General features: G+C 48.7%; 2 protein-coding genes across 7 annotated transcripts in view; both read left to right on the top strand.

Moving 5' to 3' along the window:
* Nucleotides 1-15,401, top strand: part of LOC116938831 (E3 ubiquitin-protein ligase HECW2-like) — a 209,041-nt gene extending 193,640 nt beyond the window's left edge. For all 6 annotated transcript variants that reach the window (XM_032946526.2, XM_032946531.2, XM_032946529.2 and 3 more), the window contains 3 exons: nt 457-542; nt 2,661-2,773; nt 8,130-15,401. In XM_032946526.2, coding sequence (XP_032802417.2) covers nt 457-542; nt 2,661-2,773; nt 8,130-8,241 — 311 coding nt within the window. In that variant the 3' untranslated portion in view covers nt 8,242-15,401. The remainder of the gene's footprint in view (nt 1-456; nt 543-2,660; nt 2,774-8,129) is intronic.
* Nucleotides 15,402-15,500: 99 nt separating this feature from the next.
* Nucleotides 15,501-23,386, top strand: part of LOC116938833 (serine/threonine-protein kinase 17A-like) — a 39,021-nt gene continuing 31,135 nt past the window's right edge. Inside the window, exon 1 of the mRNA XM_032946533.2 lies at nt 15,501-17,076. Coding sequence (XP_032802424.1) covers nt 16,961-17,076 — 116 coding nt within the window. The 5' untranslated portion in view covers nt 15,501-16,960. The remainder of the gene's footprint in view (nt 17,077-23,386) is intronic.

Genomic DNA, 23,386 nt, shown 5'->3' with positions numbered 1-23,386 from the left:
ATCGTGTCTCAGGGCCTGGGTGATCAGCCTCGATGGGGATGATAACAATGACCTGCTGGCGATGTGACACCCCGCGGAATCCTCCCCTCACCTCTCCTTCGCAACGGGATTGGCGGGCGTGCACATGATGAGCAAGGGCCTCTGTTCGCTTGAGCCAATGGGAAAGGTGCCGAAACCTCACCACGACTTGCGCAGAGAGGTCATGAATGGGACCTCGAGTCGAAACGGCTCCGTATTGTAAAGACAACTTGAGGAGTAATGTACTTTTTAAATGTTATTTTCTAAATAGAGATATTGCTACATTAATTTATTGTTTAAAAGTTTACGCGGCCTGTCCAAAAACTCGGTTCTGATTGCAATTTCCATTCCCCCGTGTACAGTTCGTTGACTTGCAGTATACCTTGACAATGAAATGTGTGTGTGTGTGTGCTCCTGTGCCTCGTTCGATGTGCTCAGGATACCACGACAGCCACATCGTCATGCGCTGGTTCTGGGCGGCCGTGGAGAGGTTCAACAACGAGCAGAGGCTGAGGCTGCTGCAGGTTAAAACATACAGAGCACCACACACAGCAGCCCCCCTAGCACAGACCACACCACCACAAAGATCAGGCAAAGATCCCCCGTATAGCCTGAACAGACTTTTAGGGCAAGTGCTGTTAGCGAGCACCTATAAAGCGCCGGCATGGCACACGAGGGGGTGGGTAGCCAACACCACGCCCGGCCGCGTTTGTCTCCCTAGTTGCGATGTTTACACATCGCACCAGGTACTCATTTGAGGCTGAGTCGACCTAGGGGAGACCCAGGACCGGTTCAGATAATCGTCACTGGTGTTGGCCGTGAGCGGGAATCAAACTCTGCTTTCCGGGTTCGTAGTGCAGTGCGCTAACCGCTACACCACCACGCCACACACACTCACAGCAGCCCTCCTAGCAGAGACAGCACCACCACTCACAGCAAGCACTCTTCGAGATCAGCTGTACGTGGCATGTGTGCAATGTATTATACATGTAGGCATGTGACCTTGCACCTCTGGCTATTCAATCAATTGTCATGATTCAAGTGCGCGATTGGATATCATCCTTTATTTTGTTAATTTTGTTTTGTTTTTGCCATCTCGTTTGTATTGTTTGTCGTGTTGTTTGCCTCATGTCTCCAGTTTTGTCTGTTCTGCCGGCCTAAATGTAAGAGAATCATTTGCATGCAGGCTGCATACATCGCAAATAGTGGATTATTTCGTGCACTATTCCGTGTGTGTCTTGTGAGCGTATCAATCAATTTTATTTGAATAGATGCGTTGCCACACATGCCTATATTCATTCGGTACAACTACAATAAAACTCAACACATTCGTCAATAACACTGACATAAAAAAAAAGTTTGAACACACGGCACGTAAGAATGTAAGCCTCTCTCACCGTTCGTGGTGTTATATTTCTCGTTCACGCATCATGGAAATTCGTGCTGAAAATTGAAAGCTTTCCGTCGACATCTTTCCACCAACGCGCGTTCATTTCTATGAATGCAAACTTGTTCACCTTTGACTGGCAGCGGCGGAGTGGGTAGCACCGCGTGTTTCCATCACAGAGGTGGCAGCCAGTGTTGAGAGTTGGCCTGCGGTTCAGGGTTTCTCATCGTGCAAACCACCGTTCTTATTTTTTTTTTACCAAACTCTTCGTGTTAACAAGAACTTTAACTTGGCATTCACCATTTCCACTGTATGTATGTTGAACTCCCTTCGCACAGTACGTAGCCGACCGCGCTAAGCGGGGAAAATGACAACAAACTAACCACAAAAAGCAGTTTTAAAGAAATTAGTTTTCAATCTAGATTTAAAAGTGCATAGCTCCGGTGGCTTCCTAATATCGGAAAGAAGAGCGTTCCAGACGGCCGCTGAAGCGCATCGGATAGCGCGCGATGTGGTGACCGTCCTTGAGATCAGGAAGGTATTGTGGTTCAGTTGTGGCAAGCACTTTGTGTACAATGAGTGCGACACTGCTGCATCTCTGCCTCATGCAGAATAGGTTTCGGAAAGGCAGAGTAATGATGTTTATCTCGGGGGGGGGGGGGGCAATTGGCACCGCCCTGCAGTTACCTGACTGCAGCAGCACCGGCAGGAAGGGGAGTAGAGGGCTCATCGATATCCCGCTGATGTTCGGCCTCCTCATGCACATTGCATTTTAAACTTTTAGAGACACAAAAAAAATATCACAGTGTAGGGACTCCTAATGTCTGCAGTGAAGTGGCGTATGCATCACAGGTAAAATAATTTGCAGATCAAATCAGTGTTTTGCAGTGTATAGGTATGTTCTTACAGTCTATGTTCTGATGGTGATCACGTGTTGCACTTGTGTGAGCCTAAATGCAATTTAAAAAGCTTAAAACAACACGCGATGTTTCTGGCATTGGCCAAACATCCCAAGGCTGAAACATTACTGCCAATTTACTCCATTGGGATTCCACACAACAGCAGCAACATCACCCCCACCTACAAAAAACTTGGCAGGACTTTCTCGCAAAAGAGTCTTGTGACTCGTTGAAGTTTACGTGGCTAAACAAGTGTACAAGTAGTAATAGTAATGGTTATCGAGCAATCGTAGCCGCTGGTGTCGTTGTGACAGATCGATGACCGTTGTGTCTCCCTCCTTGCGCTGTCCCCCCAGTTCGTCACGGGCACGTCGAGCATCCCGTACGAGGGGTTTGCCGCGCTGCGCGGCAGCAACGGGCCCCGCAAGTTCTGCATCGAGAAGTGGGGCCGGATCACCTCGCTGCCCAGGTGAAGGCCACGTTTCGTGAGCCGCCGTCGCCCCAACCGCACAGCGTTCGACCCCTCCCCCCCCCCACCCCCCCCTTGGCGAATCCAGTCCAGCAGTCGCTGCTCAGCAAACGCCGTTAGCGATCGGCAATTCACAAACTGCTTTGCGTCGCACGTAAAGAAATGTACTGTGCCGGAGAGCACAATCTATGATTGACGTGCGGTATTTTGGTGATGTGGAAACATTGCTTTGATTGACGTTTCGAAATTCGTCGTCGGAACGGAACGCATTCGCGACGTTAACCGGGGTGTTACTGTCCACCTATCAAATACAGAGTGCCAGCGTTAATCGTTACGCAGCGTTACGTGCTGGTCGTGCATCAGCGTTCACGTCGCGCCCCCCTTCAATGCCCTGCTGAGTATCCGGCCCTAGCGGCGAGTGAACTCTGCGACCTACGACTCTGCCACGAGCCCTCCGTTCTCACTGTCCCCCTCCGGCTCTGGCATCGCACGATCCTCCTGGTCCCCCGCGCCGTGCCGTGCCGCGCCACATCGTGGTCCCCTCCGCTCTTGCGTTCCACAACTCAACGTCGAGCCTCTCGCGGCAGCCGAGCGCAGCTGTAATCGGAACATGAAAAAAAAACTAAAAGTGAACGATTGCCCGCGTGTGCACACTTGAACGAGACACATTCACGATTACTTTTGCCGCCGACGCGTACTTCACAAGTCTGCACAGTGGTGGGAGAATGGCAAACACAGCGGTTTTAATAATATGCTTCTCAGTATGAAAAATAAGAATAGGTTTTACCCTTTCTGACAATAAAACAGGTGTTACGCTTGGGCTGTTGAATATCCAACAATTGCCACTGGGCCATTGTGTAAAGAGGGAACTGATCATTGATGCTGTCCCGTAGCTTCTATAGGGAATTGTCAAAGTGCTTTGTCGACGACAGAGTGAACATTGAAGACAATGTGGCAACATTCTCAAGAGTAGGCCAGTGTATGCAGTTTGCTAATTCTGTGTCAAATAATTCGTTGATTGATTCTCACCTGGCTAAAATATTTTCGCCTAGTTAAACGTCCCTGATGTCAGGCAGGCAGCAAGTCAACACGGAAACTTTCCTGCAGTGTTCGGTGCAGAAGTTGCTCATCATAAGAATGTTGCGCTGCAGTTGCACCACTTCAAAAGTTAACGCCACTCTCCATGAACGTTTCAAGTTAACTTTTAACGCCACTCTCCATGAACTTTTAAAGTGGTGCAGTTTCAGCGCAACATTCTTATGACGAGCAACTCTGCACCGCCAAACCTGGAGTGGCTCGGGGCTAGTGGGGCCACCCTGTCTGCGCTGAGGTCATCCATAACCGCCCCACTCTGTGTCACATTACACAACACTAAAAGCCCGCTCAAGAGGCCCTACAGCACGCAATTTGGAGAGACCGCCGGTTAGAGTGAGGGCACCCCTCTCCCCCCTGTTTTTGTGATGCGACGTCCGGGTTTTTCTTTGTGAAGCTCAATCACCCACCACCACCACCACCACCACGTGACCACCAAAGAAGATGTCGGAGCCTTTTGTTCTCGGGTGCGCTCAACGAAGCAAAATGTTCGGCTCAGAACGATCTTGATGACACAGTGTACACGTTTCGAGTATTTGGCTGCTATAATTTTCCACCTGATAAGCCCGCTTTGTGGAGCTATCATTTTCGGTCAAGGTCGCTTCGGAAAAATAGCTATATAGCTCAGTGGGCAATACCTGGTAAAAAATAAAAATGTTGTTTAAGTTGAGTACGTCCTGCAGTTAGCGCTGGCACATGAAGCAAGTCAACTGTTGCAATAATGAGAATTCGCATTAAGCTTCATATGTAAGCATTGTTTATGAGTTATTTTTAATTCGGCTAGTTTTCCAATTCACACACATTGGATATGCTCCTTTTACTAAACTAACTAAACTCATTTTTTTATTTTTAACAAAAATAAACTTTTTATTTTAAACTAAACTAAACATTTAATTTTACCAGATAAGGCTCACTGAGCTACAGTGAGGGAAAAAAAGTATTTGATCCCCTGCTGATTTTGTACGTTTGCCCACTGACAAAGAAATGACCAGTCTATAATTTTAATGGTAGATTTATTTGAACAGCGAGAGACAGACTAACAACAAGAAAATCCAGAAAAACGCATTTCAAAAATGTATAAATTTATTTGCATTTTAATGAGGGAAATAAGTATTTGACCCCCTCTCAATCAGAAAGATTTATGGCTCCCAGGTGTCTTTTACACAGGTAACTCTTAAAGGGAGTGCTCCTAATCTCAGCTTGTTACCTGTATAAAAGACACCTGTCCACAGAAGCAATCAATCAATCAGATTCCAAACTCTCCACCATGGCCAAGACCAAAGAGCTCTCCACGGATGTCAGGGACAAGATTGTAGACCTACACAAGGCTGGAATGGGCTACAAGACCATTGACAAGCAGCTTAATGAGAAGGTGACAACAGTTGGTGCGATTATTCGCAAATGGAAGAAACACAAAAGAACTGTGAACCTCCCTCGGCCTGGGGCTGCATGCAAAATCTCACCTCGTGGAGTTGCAATGATCATGAGAACGGCGAGGAATCAGCCCAGAACTACACGGGAGGATCATGTCAATGATCTTAAGGCAGCTGGGACCATAGTCACCAAGAAAACAATTGGTAACACACTACGCCGTGAAGGACGGAAATCCTGCAGCGCCCGCAAGGTCCCCCTGCTCAAGAAAGCACATATACATGCCCGTCTGAAGTTTGCCAATGAACATCTGAATGATTCAGAGGACAACTGGGTGAAAGTGTTGTGGTCAGATGAGACCAAAATGGAGCTCTTTGGCATCAACTCAACTCGCCGTGTTTGGAGGAGAAGGAATGCTGCCTATGACCCCAAGAACACCATCCCCACCGTCAAACATGGAGGTGGAAACATTATGCTTTGGGGATGTTTTTCTGCTTAGGGGACAGGACAACTTCACCGCATCAAAGGGACGATGGACGGGGCCATGTACCGTCAAATCTTGGGTGAGAACTTCCTTCCCTCAGCCAGGGCATTGAAAATGGGTCGTGGATGGGTATTCCAGCATGACAATGACCCAAAACACACGGCCAAGGCAACAAAGAAGTGGCTCAAGAAGAAGCACATTAAGGTCCTGGAGTGGCTTAGCCTGTCTCCAGACCTTAATTCCATAGAAAATCTGTGGAGGGAGCTGAAGGTTCGAGTTGCCAAACGTCAGCCTCGAAACCTTAATGACTTGGAGAAGATCTGCAAAGAGGAGAGGGACAAAATCCCTCCTGAGATGTGTGCATACCTGGTGGCCAACTACAAGAAACGTCTGACCTCTGTGATTGCCAACAAGGGTTTTGCCACCAAGTACTAAGTCATGTTTTGCAGAGGAGTCAAATACTTATTTCCCTCATCAAAATGCAAATCCATTTATAACATTTTTGACATGCGTTTTTCTGGAATTTTATTGTTGTTATTCTGTCTCACTGTTCAAATGAACCTACCATTAAAATTGTAGACTGATCATTTCCTTGTCAGTGGGCAAACGTACAAAATCAGCAGGGGATCAAATACTTTTTTTCCCTCACTGTATATAGCTATTTTTCAGAAGCGACATTGGCTATCACAAATAATAGCTCAATGATGTGGCTTATTGTGTGGAAATGTATCGCAGCCAAATACTCTAAACGCATATTTATAAATGTGGAAGGAAAAACCGGAAGACCTGGAGAAAAATCCACACGACCACAGGGAGAACTCTAACTATACAGCCGTCAGGGTTGGGATCGAACCCACGACCTCCTTGATACTACGCGAGGCAGTTAAGATCTCGCCACCGAGATGTTAACGAGCTAGCATACTATCTATATAAACTCAATAATACAAATATGTTAGAAACTTAAATTATGACATTAACTCTTCATGTACTTCCAGTTTTCCAGATTCTTTATGAGTTCATATTCTTAGCTCTTTCGGTAAAGTCATGAGTTTTCAGCTCACTTAAATAAAGAATTATATTTTATATATATCTGAAATGTTAAATGTCAGAGAAATGCAAGTCTCCCGTGAAATAGATGCACTGACTCTCAGTAGGACCCTGTCTACTTTAAACAATAAAGATTTAAATTTTTTAAATCAAGAGGATAACTATTTTCTTGCCAGTGTCAATGTTTCTGCTCCAACTTCATTGACCACACTGCCCTGGATGATTCCATCAGCCTTTACATGATAATAATAATAATACATTTATAATGAGCATTCCATCCGAGGATCCTAATGGGCAAGATGTTTGGCACATAATTTAAAAGATGCTCGGTCTTGGAAAATATTCATTTGACTCACATTGGGGCTCATTATAACTGTCATAATGCTTTGATTTAAAGCTTTCGTGACTGCAGTAATTCATATTCTTAGCTCTTTCGGTAAAGTCACGTTGAAGGGAAACAATAAAATAATAAAATATATATGAAACAATAAAAATTCTCACAACGTTTCGACCATAACACAAACGGTCGTTAATGCAAACCGACACAGCTGATGACGACCGTTTGTGTTATGGTCGAAGCGTCGTGAGAATTTTTATTGTTTCATATATATTTTACTATTTTATTGTTTCCCTTCAACGTGACTTTACCGAAAGAGCTAAGAATATGTCATAATGCTGTTGATAAACTTAGGTTATCTGCCCAGACAGTGGCGGGAATTGTAGCGCAACACTTAGTTCATATACATTGAGCTGGTCGCTGACCCCCACATGAACCGCTGGGGTTCGACCCCTAACCTTGGAAACAGTGGTCAGCCCTAAACCTCTGCAGACCAGGGTAAGGCAGATGCGGTCACCTCCATCATATTTGATGGAAAATGGAAAACAGTCGGCAATGTGGCTGTGGTCGCCGTGCCAGACCATGGGTCACATAATCCCGCACTGCCCCCTGGACCGCCGATTCACAGACCATGGGTCACATGATCACACACTTCCCCCTGCACCGCCGATTCACAGACCATGGATCACATGATCCAATACTGCACGTACCGTGAATTCACAAGCAGTATCACCAACGTCCACCAAACCTACACAGAAGCTGTTAAACAGCTTCATAACCTCGACACACACACAGACGTTTACGTGTATCGTTGCTAACCTCACCTTGCCATCCTAAAGAAGCAGCAATAGATCTGGATCTGCCGGTTCTTGGAAAATATAACTTTTGACGCCTGGCCACATGATGGGGCCATGATGGTCATCACATCCACAATTGCCGCACTGATTAAAACAAAATCGGAACCTCCGATCGTCCCGATGTTAACTTCTGTTGTACGTGACACGCGTGTCCGTGCTGTCCCACAGAGCTCACACGTGCTTCAACCGCTTGGATCTGCCTCCCTACCCGTCGTACGCCATGCTCTACGAGAAGCTGCTCACCGCCGTGGAAGAGACGAGCACCTTCGGCCTGGAGTAAGCAGCCCCAAGAGCGACTGCCGCCGACCGGCACCCTGCACCCCCGGGGCCTCCCGCAGCCTCCTCGAGCACAAGTGGCGAGAGACGCACGGAGGTGTGCCAGGGCTCTGGAGTGTGTACGCAAACCGCCGCGTCTCCGCCCGCTCACCGCTGCGGTTACGTCGAGGAAGTTTTGGTGGCCTTGGGATTGGACGCCGCACTGCGTTGTGAATACTAGATCCTCTTGTCGCCCACATTGTGTAATTTAAATGTGTCCTGAAGCGTGGAGATTAGAAAGCATGAAGAAAAAAACAACTTGCGATTGATTCCACATCCGAGCACAGAAGCCCTCACCGCCGAGTAGGCCGGCCCATGGCTAACCAGCGCACAGTCCACAGTTGTCGTTTTGACAAAGACGGCTAGGGGACATGAATGGGGCTGGAGGCGTGAGCGGTCTCGTCCGTTACAGCGACGACGACACGTCTTTCGTTTGCCCACTCCCCGCGCAGGGTGGTAGCACAAAGCGCAGCTGTGGGGTCCTGGATGCTGCATTGCAGAAGGATGTCTTCATCAGCCACCTCCGGGGAAGTCAACCGTGTGGTGCCGCAGATATTGTTGCCATTGTTTGGACAACCTCCAAGCGCCACGCCACACAAATATGCCCCAAGATTCCTGCGGTAGCACCACGAAATGATGCCCGATTAGTGTAATAATAATAATATTTAATTTGTATTTATTTTTTATTCGGCATCAGTCATGAAGATCGCGGATTCAAACGCAGGCTTTTTTGTTGCACGGTAAACCACAGACAATTGCCCAAGTTCTGCGGTTCTATAATGGGAATGTTTGGCTGACCCCGCGCGTTCGAGGGGAGGGGGGATGGCGGTAATGCTCAATCCCCACACAGAAAGGGATTAACCCACTTACACACCATGGACAAGCCAGGATTTTGTGTCCGTGACTCCCCACGTCGTAGGGAGTTTTCTGAGTTTGTGTGATCCTCCAACCCTCGGAGAATAAAAGTGTCGCTGATGACACCTGCACGGTGCACTTAAAACTAAAACTAAACTATTTTTTATTTTTTATTGAACTATTTTTATTTTATTCGCGAAGGCCCACTGAGCTATATAGCTCTTTTTCAGAAGCGACCTGGCCACAAATGATAGCTCAACGAGAAGTGGCTTATCAGGTGGAAATTTATAGCAGCCAAATACTCTAAACACATGTTGTTTCTAAATGTGGAGGGGAAAACGCGGAGGGACCGGAGAAAAATCCGCACGACCACGGAGAGAAAATGCAAACTTTAAATATACAGGCGTCAGGGTCGGGATCGAACCCACGAGCTCCTGTATACCAGGCGAGGTAGTTAACATCTCCAAGCCACCGCGGTCGTCGCTGGAGCTGCACAGGGCAGCCGCTCGCTCTCCCACGAAGGCGCTGCTCTCTGCCCCCGGTCTGAAGCTGGACACAACTGGACTTTCAAATATTGACTTTCATCCGTACGGTGAAGAAATTAAAGAAATCATTTCATACACGACATTTTAAACTAAAGCACGCAGTACGGCTGGCATTTTCACGCAAAAACACGCACGTGCGGAGTGCAAAACGGGACTGTAACCAGGAAACGGCGTCTAACCACTCAGCTCGCGTAATTTTTTTAGCCGTGCAGTGCGTATCTTTGTAAACTTGCGGTATTTGTTCAAAGTGATTTGTTATGTCACTCGACGCAGAATGATTTTAGCACCTAGAAATGTTTACAGGCTGTACGTGTAGTCTTCTACACGGCGTATTCTGTTCTGTCATGTGCTTTTATAAGGATCTTGTCACTCGACAATATGTAGCCCGACTTGTTGTCTTCTTCCGAATGTTTAGCATGTGGCTGATGGACGTCCGCTCCAGTGGTCATTGGCGACTCTCGCTTCTCTCTCATTGCCTATCGTCAGTGTAGAGGCCGTAGAACCTGGACGTAACCCGAGCACATCTGGCGCAGGTCCGATGTTTACTGCACAACCGGGAAACAGCTGTCAGAGCGATGCAGAACAATCAGTTGTTAATTACTTGTTTACCCAGGAAAGCCACAATGAGTCCAAAGACAAATTTTCATAAAGGTTCTGCTACATTGGGATGTTTGGCCAACACCAATGACATTGTATGTGTTTAATTAAACTATGAAACTTTATTTATTTATCAGGTAAGGTCCACTGAGCTATCTAGCTCTTTTTCAGAAGCCACCTGACCCCAAATGATAGATTATTGCAGCGGCTTATCACGTGGAAATTTATGTCAGCCAAATACTCCGGAGGACCCGGAAAAAAATCCACGCCACAATGGGGAGAACATGCAAACCTCAAATATACAGGCGTCAGGGTCGGGATCGAATCCACGACTTCCTGTATACCAGGCGAGGTAGTTAACATCTCGTCTTTGTGGCGCCCATTCGCTATTGGGAAGCAAGGAGAACCCAGAGGAAAACCGTGCAGACCAGGGGAAGAACATAACGCAATGCAGAAAGGTGCCAGGGCCAGGAGTTGAACCCAGGTCCTTCTTGCTTTGGGGCACAGGTGTTACCACTGCACTGCCACCCTGTGTTGCCCCTGCAGAATAGAAAGCGGGTATAGATACGGCTAGGGCCAGTCCATTGGAGAAGGCAGTTTATTAATTTCTCATCAACAACATAGAACAACTGTGCACTTCAAGGCAGTCATTTAAATCACCTAACAATTTGCAACCAGTCACGAAGCTCGTGACTTGTTGCAAATGCAACCTGGTTGTAAGTGCATTCCTAAAAAAAACATATATTGTAATTAATAACATTGTGCGTGAGCCTACCCTGCTGTGATGATACTCTGCAGGTATCGGTCGTGCCCACACCTGCTGGGGCTCTGTAAACCCAGCAGTAGATGTATTCTTCGTCTATGCCCGTGTGGCACTTGGCAAGAGTCCAGTGCAGTGGTAATTGGCATTGCTCGCCACTTCGGCTGCAGACGCATTTTCATGGAGATGCAGCACTGCATCACCTTAGATAACACTCTGCACACGCATTGAGGAGCGGCACATTCGCACGTAATCAACTTCACCGTTTATCGGTTTGAAAGCTGTATTTTCAGGAGTCAGTTGACAATCTAATAACTTTATCTTGATCGCCAAATTGTAAGGTTGTTGTTTTGCTTCAAATTTGCGTCATGTTTTACAGTCATTCTTAAAACGTTCAAGTCACAATATTTAAGGGTTTTTTAAGCTTGTGGCAGAGAAACACACCTCCCTCCACAAGCGTGTGCGGTTTGTGTCCAGGTGTTCTCAGGCCTCAAGGCTGTTGGTCATTTGACGGTTTCCTTGCACCCGGTACAGGGCTCTCCACTCTCTGTGACAGCAATCGCTGCGAGCTGTATTGGCTGTGAGGCTACTTGTGACAATATCGACCGAGTGGACCTTGCTGCATCTTCGTCCTCCATCATCATCATCATCCTCCCCCACCCCAACCTCCCTCCTTGAGACCCTGAAAAAAATAGTTTTTTTGAATTGATATTTATCAGAGAAAATATCAATTCAAAAAAATAGTTTTTTTGAATTGATATTTCTCAGAGAAAATATTTTATGTTAATGAAGGGCCCTGTTTTGATTGTCAGGCCCGTATCCCTCTCCTAGATTCGCCTCTGCTCCACGTTATCCGTTTCATCCCAACTGCTTCCTAGTGATCTTTCAGGAAATTACCAAAGATGCCATCTGCTCCAAAGTGGACATTAAAGCTACCGTAACGTCAACCGTACTAGATCATTGTGCATCAGCGTCTTATCCCAAGTTCAAGATTTTAAATTACTTTTCAACTAAATTACAAAAAAATGAATTGTATCATTGTCTACATCGGTCTCCAAAATTATGAATTGGAGTGGACTCACCTCAATAACTGATTGCTATACGTAAGTAAATATACAGTACTGTTTATTATCTATGATGTATTATCGGCCACTTTGCATACATTTAATCTACTTGCGTACGAATGTGTTTATGTGGGTAAGCACCAGTAAACATGGGCCTGTATCATTATGCATGTGCATGGACACCCAGGCACACAACGGATACCAAGGCACAACAATCTCAGCAAGCGTGGGCTGCGTCCGAGTGCACAGTCACCTGGCCACTCGGGGTTGTCCTTGCCCTGTGTCTAAGGATTGGTTACGTTCCTCAATGTGATGTTCGTTTAGCGAGTTGGTTTGGCGGTTGGGCTACGACGTGGTCTTCGTGTGCAGGTGTAGTGTGCCAATGGAGCCCACTCTTGTGAGCTCTCCAGTTTTGGTTGTCCTCGTAACACGTTTTGACAGACTGCCTCCGACGATAGGATTTTGGTGCAAATTCCTCGTGGAGGTTTGCCCCCTCCCCCCCCCCCCCAAAGCCTCTCACCCCTTCAATTTTCCCCCTTCAGCTATGAGGTGCAACGTTGAGAAGGCAAGAGACTAAACCTCCACTCTTGTTGAAAGTCTTTCGCATCGCACGGAGCCAACCGTGATAATCGGAGGTTTGGGGGAAGGACAAACTAAACGGAAAAAAATCAGTTCTAAGGAAATTAGTTTTCAGTCCAGATTTAAAAGTGCATAGCTGGACTGGCTTCCCATTATCGGAAGGAAAGAGCGTCGCAAGCGACCGCAGAAGCGCATCTGAAAGCTTGCGATGCGGTAACCGTCTTTGCTCGATGGCCAGCCAAAATAAGGTATGGGCTCAATACAGTTGGTTTATAGATCTCACCAAGTTAAACATCGACACTTCACCGTAGAAGAAACTGAAAAATAAACAAACTGTATTTGTCATTAAGGCATACCTATTTTAACTACTTGTATATACAGAAGTTACATTTTAATTTAAATGTACCAGGCACTTTTATTATGGTTTACTATATAAATGCGTTGGAAATTACTTCGGAATGAGTCGCCTTGGTTTGTGATGTTACACAATGACAGCGTGCTGCATCGTGAGCCATGTGGTTTACAGGAGAGGCGGCACTGCCACGGGATTAGGAATACGTGCACATGTAATCAACATCCATTTGACCAGAAATATCATTGCCTTAGCAAAGCCCTGCACTGGGCTACAGTTAAAGCTACATTCATAGCCTGTCCAATTGAGCCATCGTCCACGCCTGTGTTGGTGCCGTGTAAACTTGCTGGGAGGTTCAGGGGAAGACAACTTCCCTTATCATTGGTGGAGCCCAGGTTGTGAGCAATGCGCTTTGCTCACCGATAAAGACGTCTCATTACAGTATGGAAACAACCTATATGTGCATTTGTTTTTTTTTTGCTCCTCACGTGTTTCTTTTCTGCACAGCCGTGAATTGTTGTGCAGTGAGCTGTCAGACACTCGCGTGTGGCATACACGAGAGTGGGTTGCAACCCCTTGAGAGCTTTCTTTTATCTAATGATGAAAACATTTTATTTGAAAACCTTTTCAGGTGGTTACATGAGCAGTGATGTTATCATGCAACCATTATCATTCTGGACTGCCAATTGAATGCGTACTATCAACCAACAGCAAATAGAAAACAATTCCACCCACCAATGGAGCGTGAATCCTCTTGTTCTGAGTGACAAAAAGAAATGCGCGTCTCATCGTTTGGCGACGAGGAATTCCCACATGACATGTAACACACACATGTGGCTTATGTATGTTTTGTTTGTACATTTTTTTTAAAAAATGTGTTTGCGGACAACGCGTAACTCTCCATTGGGCAGGGAGGACTGTTTGTGTTTGTCCTTTTTAGTCGACGCATCTGTTCACTGGCCGAGAACGCTATCGATGTACACGCGTGCGCATTCACTCCGCCGCATTTTGTCGCAACTGTGGACGGTTCGCGTACGGGTGCATGTAGACGACGTTTCTGTCGCTGTACATCCCTCCGCCGTGTTGGGAAGGAGGACACGCGCGGCTGTGATGTAACCGGAGCGGAGCGTGGACGGCCCTGCTTGCTTCGTTTTGCCGGTCTTTCCCATTGTGGAGCAGCTCACGGGGACAGGCACTGGCCGAGATACCCGGCACCGGCACCGATCGGCGGGATGAAGTGGCTGGTCCGTGCCCACAAAGAGCGGTCTCTCGCGTCCCAAAGCGCAAACCTGTGGCGGACAGGGGTCGAACGAGAGGCCACAGCGCCCGTGCAGCGTCGAGGAATTGCTTTTACCAATGGGCACTTTGCTTGCCACTCTTTATTTATGAAAAAAAGTCACTTAGAAGACAAAGCGGGTGACGCTGTGATGATATACGCGCCGGGTGTTTTATTCGTGCAGGTGAAGACGCCGTTGAGATTTATTACGCCGTCCGTGCAAACCGTTGCAGGGCTCATTGACGCGCAAGTTAACCAGCTTAAATGTACACTTTACATGGCGTATATACGTGTGTTTGTGGTATATGCATATGTGCTTACGGTGCATTTGGCTGATGACTCGTGATGATACCATCGCCACCGCTGCATGGACCCAAACAGATCGATCGGGCCACACGCTCGCCTGACCTGTGACCTGGATGAGGTGCGATGGCTGTACTGGAGGTGTGTTTGTCTGTGGATACACCAAGAGGGCTGGTATCCACAGCGAGATGTCTTACGTTGCTTGTGTAGTCAGAGCGTTGTTTGAAGAGTATCGCAGTCGATTCGTTATAGCATACACCAGAGTTCCAGTGTGTTATTCACAGCATTTCATTATTCTTATTGTATTTCACATTTCCTTGTATAAAATGGTCGAGTAAGTGGAAGTCAGTTTTGATATGTTTTTTTGTTCGTTCGTGTTGCCTTGGCTGCTTCAGTATAATTTATGAAGGGTCGGTGCAAAGAACGCCGTTGATTATCTCGCGGTGTTCGATGCTGCGGAGATGGGGCGCTGATTGACCGCGTGGTCGAGCACCGTGGAGTTGTGAGCATGGAACAGAAGTAGGAGTATCGGCAGTGCTGCAACTCGGTGTGGGCTGGTTTTTGTTTAGTTTTTTGTCCATACCGTTTTGCATCAAGCAGATATTCCTACCCGCGTCTCACCACTTTGCACATTTATATTTTCAAAGAGCGAGGGTTTTTTTTTTTGCTGGAGCACGGGCTGTTGCATTATCAAGCCGCCAATAGTGACCGATGGTACCAGACAGATCCGTTTTGTTGTTGATGTTCTCGGATTGTGTGCTGGAATCAAAACAATAAATGTCGTTTTTACTGTTGACGGGCGGTGCTCCGAGCGATTCCCCCCCACGTGGTGATTCTTTGACTCTTCTACGTTCATACGCCACACGAGTGTGCTTTGTGTCGGTCAAATGTTTGTTCAGCAACGTAATGGGAATAAGCCGTTTTTTTTGTGAGAGTAGTAGCGACATTGACTTGGCATTCTTTTAAAGCCAAAACACGTTTTTTCTAGCAATTGACCAGCTGCTATTGTTGTTATTCGTGGTCCTGGAGCCCGGTGTACGATGTTGTGGCTCGAGCTGAGGGCGATGGTGTTCATTTCCACTGATAGAAGTAGCCCTGAGCCAGTGGTGGTGGAAATTCCACATTCCTGTGACGGTGGATTCGTCTTCCCAGAGCACAGGATCGAATTACTGTGTGGGGTGTAACGTTAATCCACGCCGTGTGATCCCAATGCGAAGTTAATGTCTGGTGCAACAGTAGCTCTGTTTGTAAATACGTCGAGTTGTTTTCATGCTTGGACTCAATATTCATTGTAGGTGTGGCGGGGGGTGGAGGTGTGAAACACTTTTCGTGTAAAGTGCAGCCTCCAAAATCCTACCTTCCCTTGGCCTCTGTGTGCCGTGAAGAAGGCCCATTACCTGAAACGTCTTTCATTTTAAGGCCGCAGTTTTTATTGGCAAATATGTAATTTTGTTGTTGTTAACTGTGCATGTGCATCACTGTTAACGCAACAACAGCAGCATGATCACCAGTGCAGGATGAAGCTCGTGTGGGCCTGTAGCATATGTTATAAAGAGACGCAATTTTTTTTTAAACACATACATTTTCTACTTGCACAGTAAAGTAATTGCATTTTTTCATTTGCTAAATATCCAGATAATACCACAAATCCCTAACCTTAAACACCCAGTCGTTCATAAAAGTTGAAAGCAGTATAGTACTATAGTGATAGAGCAAGTGCAGAATCACTGAACCGGAATTGACAGCTTGAATGCATTTAGCGCGGGGCCCTTGAAAGCGCGGGGACCGTAGCATATGTATCTACTATTGCTACTAGGATAATCCGGCACTGATGCATGATCACACAATTCCGCGTTGAACCCCGAATAAGATTGAATAAGCCAGTCTGAAAGTCCTCCAGAATCACGTCTCCGCCCACCGGCATGTGGCCCACGCCCCCTTGGACACCAGCGCCGGCTGTGATTGGCCGCATCGGCTCGGTGGGCGGTGACCGCCGCGTTTATAAAGAGCGCGCGGGACGCCGTGGCCGCGGGAAGCAATGGGCGCGATCACGGCGTGCAGGAGTGACGCTGTGGTGGTGGTGCTGCTGCTTCGTCGTCTGTGACTTCTTAGCGTTGTTACTTCGCCCATAATTGTGCGATCCCCTCGGTGTGTTGCGTCGGTGCCGTGCGAGTGCCTACTGCGTGCGCCCAAGAGGAGGAGGTCACCCCGCTATAGGCGACACCACCACCTGTAATACCAGCGGTGGCAGCGGGCTACTAGGAAAGTGTCCAGAGCGCAGCGTCTTGCAAATGTGACGGCGATAGCAGTGGCATCACAGAGATCGGCAGCGAGGGAGGAGGCGCCGAGCGGGATGCTGACCGGGCAGGGGCCGGTCCGCCTCGGGCTGGTGGCGGAGGCGCGATCGCTCATCCACACGGAGCCCCTCCACTGCGGGTTCGCGTTGGCGGAGAGCAGCGAACTGGGCAGGTGAGCGGCTCCCTAGCCCCGTGTCTCTGTCTCCAGCCCCGTGTCTCTGTCTCTAGCCCCGTGTCTCTGTCTCTAGCCCCGTGTCTCTGTCTCTAGCTTCGTGTCTCTAGCCCCGTGTCTCTGTCTCTAGCCCCATGTCTCTGTCTCTAGCCCCGTGTCTCTGTCTCTAGCCCCGTGTCTCTGTCTCTAGCCCCGTGTCTCTGTCTCTAGCCCCGTGTCTCTCTCTCTAGCCCCGTGTCTCTGTCTCCAGCCCCGTGTCTCTGTCTCCAGCCCCGTGTCTCTGTCTCCAGCCCCGTGTCTCTGTCTGTCTCCAGCCCCGTGTCTCTGTCTGTCTCCAGCCCCGTGTCTCTGTCTGTCTCTAGCCCCGTGTCTCTGTCTCTAGCCCCGTGTCTCTGTCTCCAGCCCCGTGTCTCTGTCTGTCTCCAGCCCCGTGTCTCTGTCTGTCTCCAGCCCCGTGTCTCTGTCTGTCTCCAGCCCCGTGTCTCTGTCTCCAGCCCCAGTGTCTCTGTCTCCAGCCCCGTGTCTCTGTCTGTCTCCAGCCCCGTGTCTCTGTCCGTCTCTAGCCCCGTGTCTCTGTCTCTAGCCCCGTGTCTCTGTCTGTCTCTAGCCCCGTGTCTCTGTCTCTAGCCCCGTCTCTCTGTCTGTCTCTAGCCCCGTGCCTCTGTCTCTAACCCCGTCTCTCTGTCTCTAGCCCCGTCTCTCTGTCTCTAGCCCCGTGTCTCTGTCTCTAGCCCCGTGTCTCTGTCTCTAGCCCCGTGTCTCCGTCTGTCTTTAGCCCCGTGTCTCTGTCTCCAGTCCCGTGTCTCTGTCTGTCTCCAGCCCCGTGTCTCTGGCTGTCTCTAGTCCCATGTCTCTGTCTCCAGCCCCGTGTCTCTGTCTGTCTCTAGCCCCGTGTCTCTGTCTCAAGCCCCGTGTCTCTGTCTGTCTCCAGCCCCGTGTCTCTGTCTCTAGCCCGTGTCTCTGTCTGTCTCTAGCCCCGTGTCTCTGTCTCTAGCCCCGTGTCTCTGTCTCCAGCCCCGTGTCTCTGTCTGTCTCCAGCCCCATGTCTCTGTCTGTCTCCAGCCCCGTGTCTCTGTCTGTCTCTAGCCTCGTGTCTCTGTCTGTCTCCAGCCCCGTGTCTCTGTCTGTCTCCAGCCCCGTGTCTCTGTCTGTCTCTAGCCTCGTGTCTCTGTCTGTCTCCAGCCCCGTGTCTCTGTCTGTCTCCAGCCCCGTGTCTCTGTCTGTCTCTAGCCCCGTGTCTCTGTCTGTCTCTAGCCCCGTGTCTCTGTCTGTCTCTAGCCCCGTGTCTCTGTCTCTAGCCCCGTGTCTCTGTCTGTCTCCAGTCCCGTGTCTCTGTCTGTCTCTAGCCCCGTGTCTCTGTCTGTCTCTAGCCCCGTGTCTCTGTCTCCAGCCCCGTGCCTCTGTCTGTCTCTAGCCCCGTGTCTCTGTCTCCAGCCCCGTGTCTCTGTCTCTAGCCGCGTGTCTCCGTCTGTCTCTAGCCCCGTGTCTCCGTCTGTCTCTAGCCCCGTGTCTCCGTCTGTCTCTAGTCCCATGTCTCTGTCTGTCTCTAGCCCCGTGTCTCTGTCTGTCTCTCGCCCCGTGTCTCTGTCTGTCAACGACGAAGTCTCTGGTCTTGAGAAAATGCCTCATGGGGAAAAAATATATTTTAACGAATAAATATGTCAAATGTCCTCTTTAAATCTGCAGCAAAATAAGAGACGGCATTTCAGTTCACAATTTGCAATTTGAAAGGGGTCTTTCCTCGGCTGTATTGTTGTGACCGTAGGCTAAGGCTGGCCGCACGGTGAGTGTTGAGACCCAGTGAGGAGCTCTTCACTGGGTCTCAATACTCGTTTTCAGGAGGGTCCTGCACTGGGACCTTTGGCTTGTGAGAATCTCGTCAACGCCTGCCCCTTCCTTCGCAATGTACACAGAAGCCAACTTTATCGAGGGCGATATTTAGCACATTAAATACAGATTGATCGCCATTGCAAGCTGGAGTTTACCCATAGAATGGGTCCACGAAACCCACTTGCTGCGCTGCCATTTCCTGCCCACCTTCCTGCCCAGCCGGTTTGGGAGTTTGACTAATCTGTGTGGATCTGTCACTGCCTTCTCTAAAGTGTTGGATCACGGCGTGACACACGGGGTTACCCTAACCCCCACCCACGCACCCACACACGTTGTGACTAAATCTCTGGTATGGATGGCACGACTGGATTTGCTGTTTGCAAATACTCGCACATCCACAGTATTTTTTTAATATTCTTGCTTCTTTCGGTAAAGTCACGTAGATAGAAAACTAAAATCAAAGCAAAAAAACCCACGGCGTTTCGTCACAATACAAGCGGTGTTGCCATCGAAACGTCGTGGGTTTTTTCGAAACGTTTTGGGTTTTTTGCTTTTAAATTAGATTTTAGTTTTCTACCTACGTGACTTTACCGAAAGAACCAAGAATATGAATTCCTGCGGTCACGAAAGTTTCAAGTAATTTTTTTGTTTACGTTTTTTTATGCGAGTTTGGTAAAATTCCGGAGCGACATTTGTCTTCGGCGATTAAAATCAACGTGTCAAATTTCTCTCGAAATTCACATTTTCACCGAACGCTCTTCTGTTCCAAACCGATACAAGCAAACAAAAACACGTGCCGCAAAAAGGCGTGCGGAAGACGCGTCTCGACGCGTGCATCAAACGGAAGACGTGCCGGCATGTTTCGTGACTCACGCCGAGGCGCGAGAGAAGTCACCCCTGGCCCACGACGGAAACAATTACGGGGCTTGGAGGACGCGTCTTTTTGTGGCGGGCACCTTTGGTGAAAACAGTACGGCCAACGGTGCGAACCACAGCGGGGTGAATGCCACGCAGCGAGAAGCGCGATCTGGTACCTGCGGTGGATTCGTCAACGCTGGGTGTTTTAGTGATGCCTCGGATCACGAGGGGAAATTGATTTTTAGGGTCGAGATAGACGGGGACAGATTGCGTGCTGAAGAATCGATTAGCATGTCTTGTACGGCATTGGTTCATGTGACCCCTGCTGCCTCAAGAGGTCGCTACACTTACCATAATAGGACAAGAAAAAAATATATCCCGTGAATTAAATCATGAATCCTACATTTGGCGGCAGCATGGCGTAATGGTAACATTCGTACCTTGCAGCAATGAGGTCCTGGATTTGACTTGGGCGTGTGTGGAGGTTGTATGTTCTCGCCCTGTTCTGTGTGGAATTCCCCTGGGTTCTTGATATTCTCTTTTGACTTTCATGATTTTAGTCCTCTCGGAAACTGTCAGCTGAGAGAATCTCCCACAAAAAGTGTTATTAGCTCAGCTCGCACGAATCTGCTCATGTTAAGGCGACATTGCTGCTCACATTCCTTCTGAGGCTTACCCGTGCAAAACTGCCACGCTAATAGCTGTTCACCCAAATTGGTGAACTTGCACCGGGCATTTTTTTTCCAGCCAAGCGTCTGTGTGGCTGCAATTATATTAGGAGACTGAGGTCCTCGTGCCTGCGTTTGTAATTGGAGACGACATCGCACTTGTCCCAGTTGAACTCCAGGACCCGTGAAGTACGGATCGCTCAAACTCTGCCAAGAAGTGGATCTATTCCACCTGTGCTCCCCCCTCCCCATCACTCCCCTGGTCAACACCTCCCGGCGGACGTTGTCGTTGCCCGAGAGACAAACCCTCGTCTCGGGCTCCTTCCCGCCAGCTTCGCGAATCGTCAGCCTAGGTGCCCCGAAGAAAGAATCCTATGGCCTTGAGCGTATCCCCGTATCCCTTGTGCGGATCTGGAAATGCGAAATCGGGCGAGAGCCGTAGCCCACAGCGAGTGGCACCACCCACCCCCCTTCTTCTGCCAACTGGCTCGTTATCAGCAGCGCTGCACGCGTGGCGGCCACAGCAGTACCGGGGGAGTGGAGTGGGGGCCTCACGCCCGCGGCCACCGCAGCGTTTGTGCAACGTCGCTTCAAGTCGCACCCTTTAAACGCCTGGGGTCGGCCGGGCGGGAGCGGTGCAAGGATGTGAAGCTTTGGAGCACGTCACCGTGATTCCTGTTCGCGTAGCTATTGCCCTCCTCGTCCCGCTCCTCCTCCTTCCAACGCGGATGTGAGCCAGTGTGCCTCTCATCCGGTGTTATAATAATGGACTTGCGTCATCTCAGATCATTGACGACACAGCTTGGAACGGCCTTACAGTTTTCTACGCTTATTGTGTTTTAGATCAACTTTGTCCAGATAGGATTTATTATTTTGTCGGCACTTACGACTTGGCTAGTTTTCGGAATCGGCAGTTTGATGAATTTTTGTCAGAACAAAAAATCGCTTGCTCGAAAAGTGGAGTCTCAAGTGGAGTATCAGCATGCCGTTATGTGCTTATAATAAGGAAGGTCTTCCTTTCGGGAGAAATACTTAATCTCATGGACTTTTTGTAAAATGAAGGGCGTTAAACACTCAGAAGTCAATAGTTTCGCCTAAATTTGTATTAATGAGGACGCTTATGCCACCATCCACAGCACTTGGCATCTCCTATCCGTTTTGCTGCCATTCACGCATTGTCTGGCCCAGCCTTTGACCTGTTCTAATAAACTAACCAGACACGCAGTACAGTCCAGCTGCTGTGCCATGATGATGTTAACAATTAATTGTGTTTGATAGAGCGTCCTTTCCGCCAGAGTGTTTCGGAGCGCTTTGCACGATAAGCAACTTGCATCTCATCTGAAACGTTTGAAAGGGCACCCCAGTGGCATCCGTCCATGTATATTGATGGCAATTAAAAGTCCTATCCAGACTGGAGATGTTGTGGCAAAGCACAAGAATCAAGTCTAGGTCAGGCAGGCGTCTACTCCGCCCCATCATCATCATCTTTAAGTTGATAACATTAGTGCAATTCATTGAAAGTCCGAAAAATGTTTGCTTTGGGTAGACTGGCCCCACCAGATGAATTTTGAATGTCAACTACTGGCTTCGTATTGCCATTAAAGATAAGCTCTGCCCAACTCCTGTTTTGGCATCAGTAAACCCACAGGTTGGCTCAGTGGTGACACGCGTGCCTCGCATCAGGCAGTGTCTGCGTAGCATTCCCAACAAGGGCACATTTCTGTGTTTAGTTTGTTTATTCGCCCCCTGTTCTGCATGGGTTTCCTCGGGTTTCCCCGGTTTCCTCCCGTAGCTACACAACTGAACTATTATTGAATCTTGACTTAAAGCTTTCGTGACTGCAGGAATTCATATTCTTTGGGTCTTTCGGTAAAGTCACGTAGATAGGTTCAAAAGATAAGCTCTGCCCAAGACCAGGTTGTGGCCGAAACGTCGTGAGAATTTTATCGTGTTATTTTATTCTCATTCTACGTGACCTTACCGAAAGAACCAAAGAAGACGAAAGAACCAAAGAAGGTTAAAAGAAAATAACAAAAAACTACGACGTTTCAATCGCAACACAAGCGGTCGTCACCAGGTCGTCAACAGTTTGCCTTTAGAAGCTAACCCCCGTTTCCTGATGACGACCGCTTATGTTATTTTCTTTGAACCTATCTTTGTGACTTTGCCGAAAAACCCAAAGAATATCAATTAACTGTTATTGGCCACACATCCCAATGCTGAAAAATTGCCTGCACATTACTCAATTGGGATCACACACAGTGGCAACATCGGGCACATACTGCAAAAACTTGACAGGACCATCCTGAAAAAGAGTTGATACTCGGTGATGAGGCTTCTCCTGGGATAACAAAGATAGTAATCATAATGATAAGAAGGGTTAAGGGGCTTTGTTGACCCTCAAACTTTTATTTATCTGATTGTGCACCAGACCGTCTGTCAGAGGACCACCTGGCCAAACCATGCTTTACTATATTACGACACGGTTAACGTAAGGCAACCTCCATACGTTACTTGTACTGCTGCATTTAGAAGTCTGCTCCAGGAAATCAGTCGTCACGTGCCGACTTTGATAGCAGCCCCCCCCTAATTCCTGGAATGCACCCCCACCGTGGCGATGCGTGGTACCTGCCGCCCGATAACGGAGCCCTATCTCCCCTCGCCACGTGCCACGCGGGCCCTCAGGAACCGTGGTGGACCCTACAACCCCCCCCCCCCACGCGCTCAAACCGCCGGTGCGGCACGTCACGCACCGCCCCTGGTCGGTGACCTCTCGCCGGGCACTCGCGACGCTCGTTCGCTCGACGCGGGGCGACGTGCGTCGTCGCGACGCCGACTTTGCGGTGGAGGCCCCGCGCGCGCTTTGGCAGCGTCGCGGGTAGCCCGGTCTTCCCTTCCCGCACCTCCGCAGTGCCGAGTCGCAGGGTTCGTAAACCCGTCCCGCAACACTTGCG

The sequence above is a fragment of the Petromyzon marinus genome, chromosome 4 (genome assembly GCF_048934315.1).
Source record: "Petromyzon marinus isolate PM22_M1 ecotype Great Lakes invasive population chromosome 4, UKy_Petmar_22M1.pri1.0, whole genome shotgun sequence".
NCBI classification, from domain to species: domain Eukaryota; kingdom Metazoa; phylum Chordata; class Hyperoartia; order Petromyzontiformes; family Petromyzontidae; genus Petromyzon; species Petromyzon marinus.
This window is presented reverse-complemented; position numbering and strand designations above follow the sequence as displayed.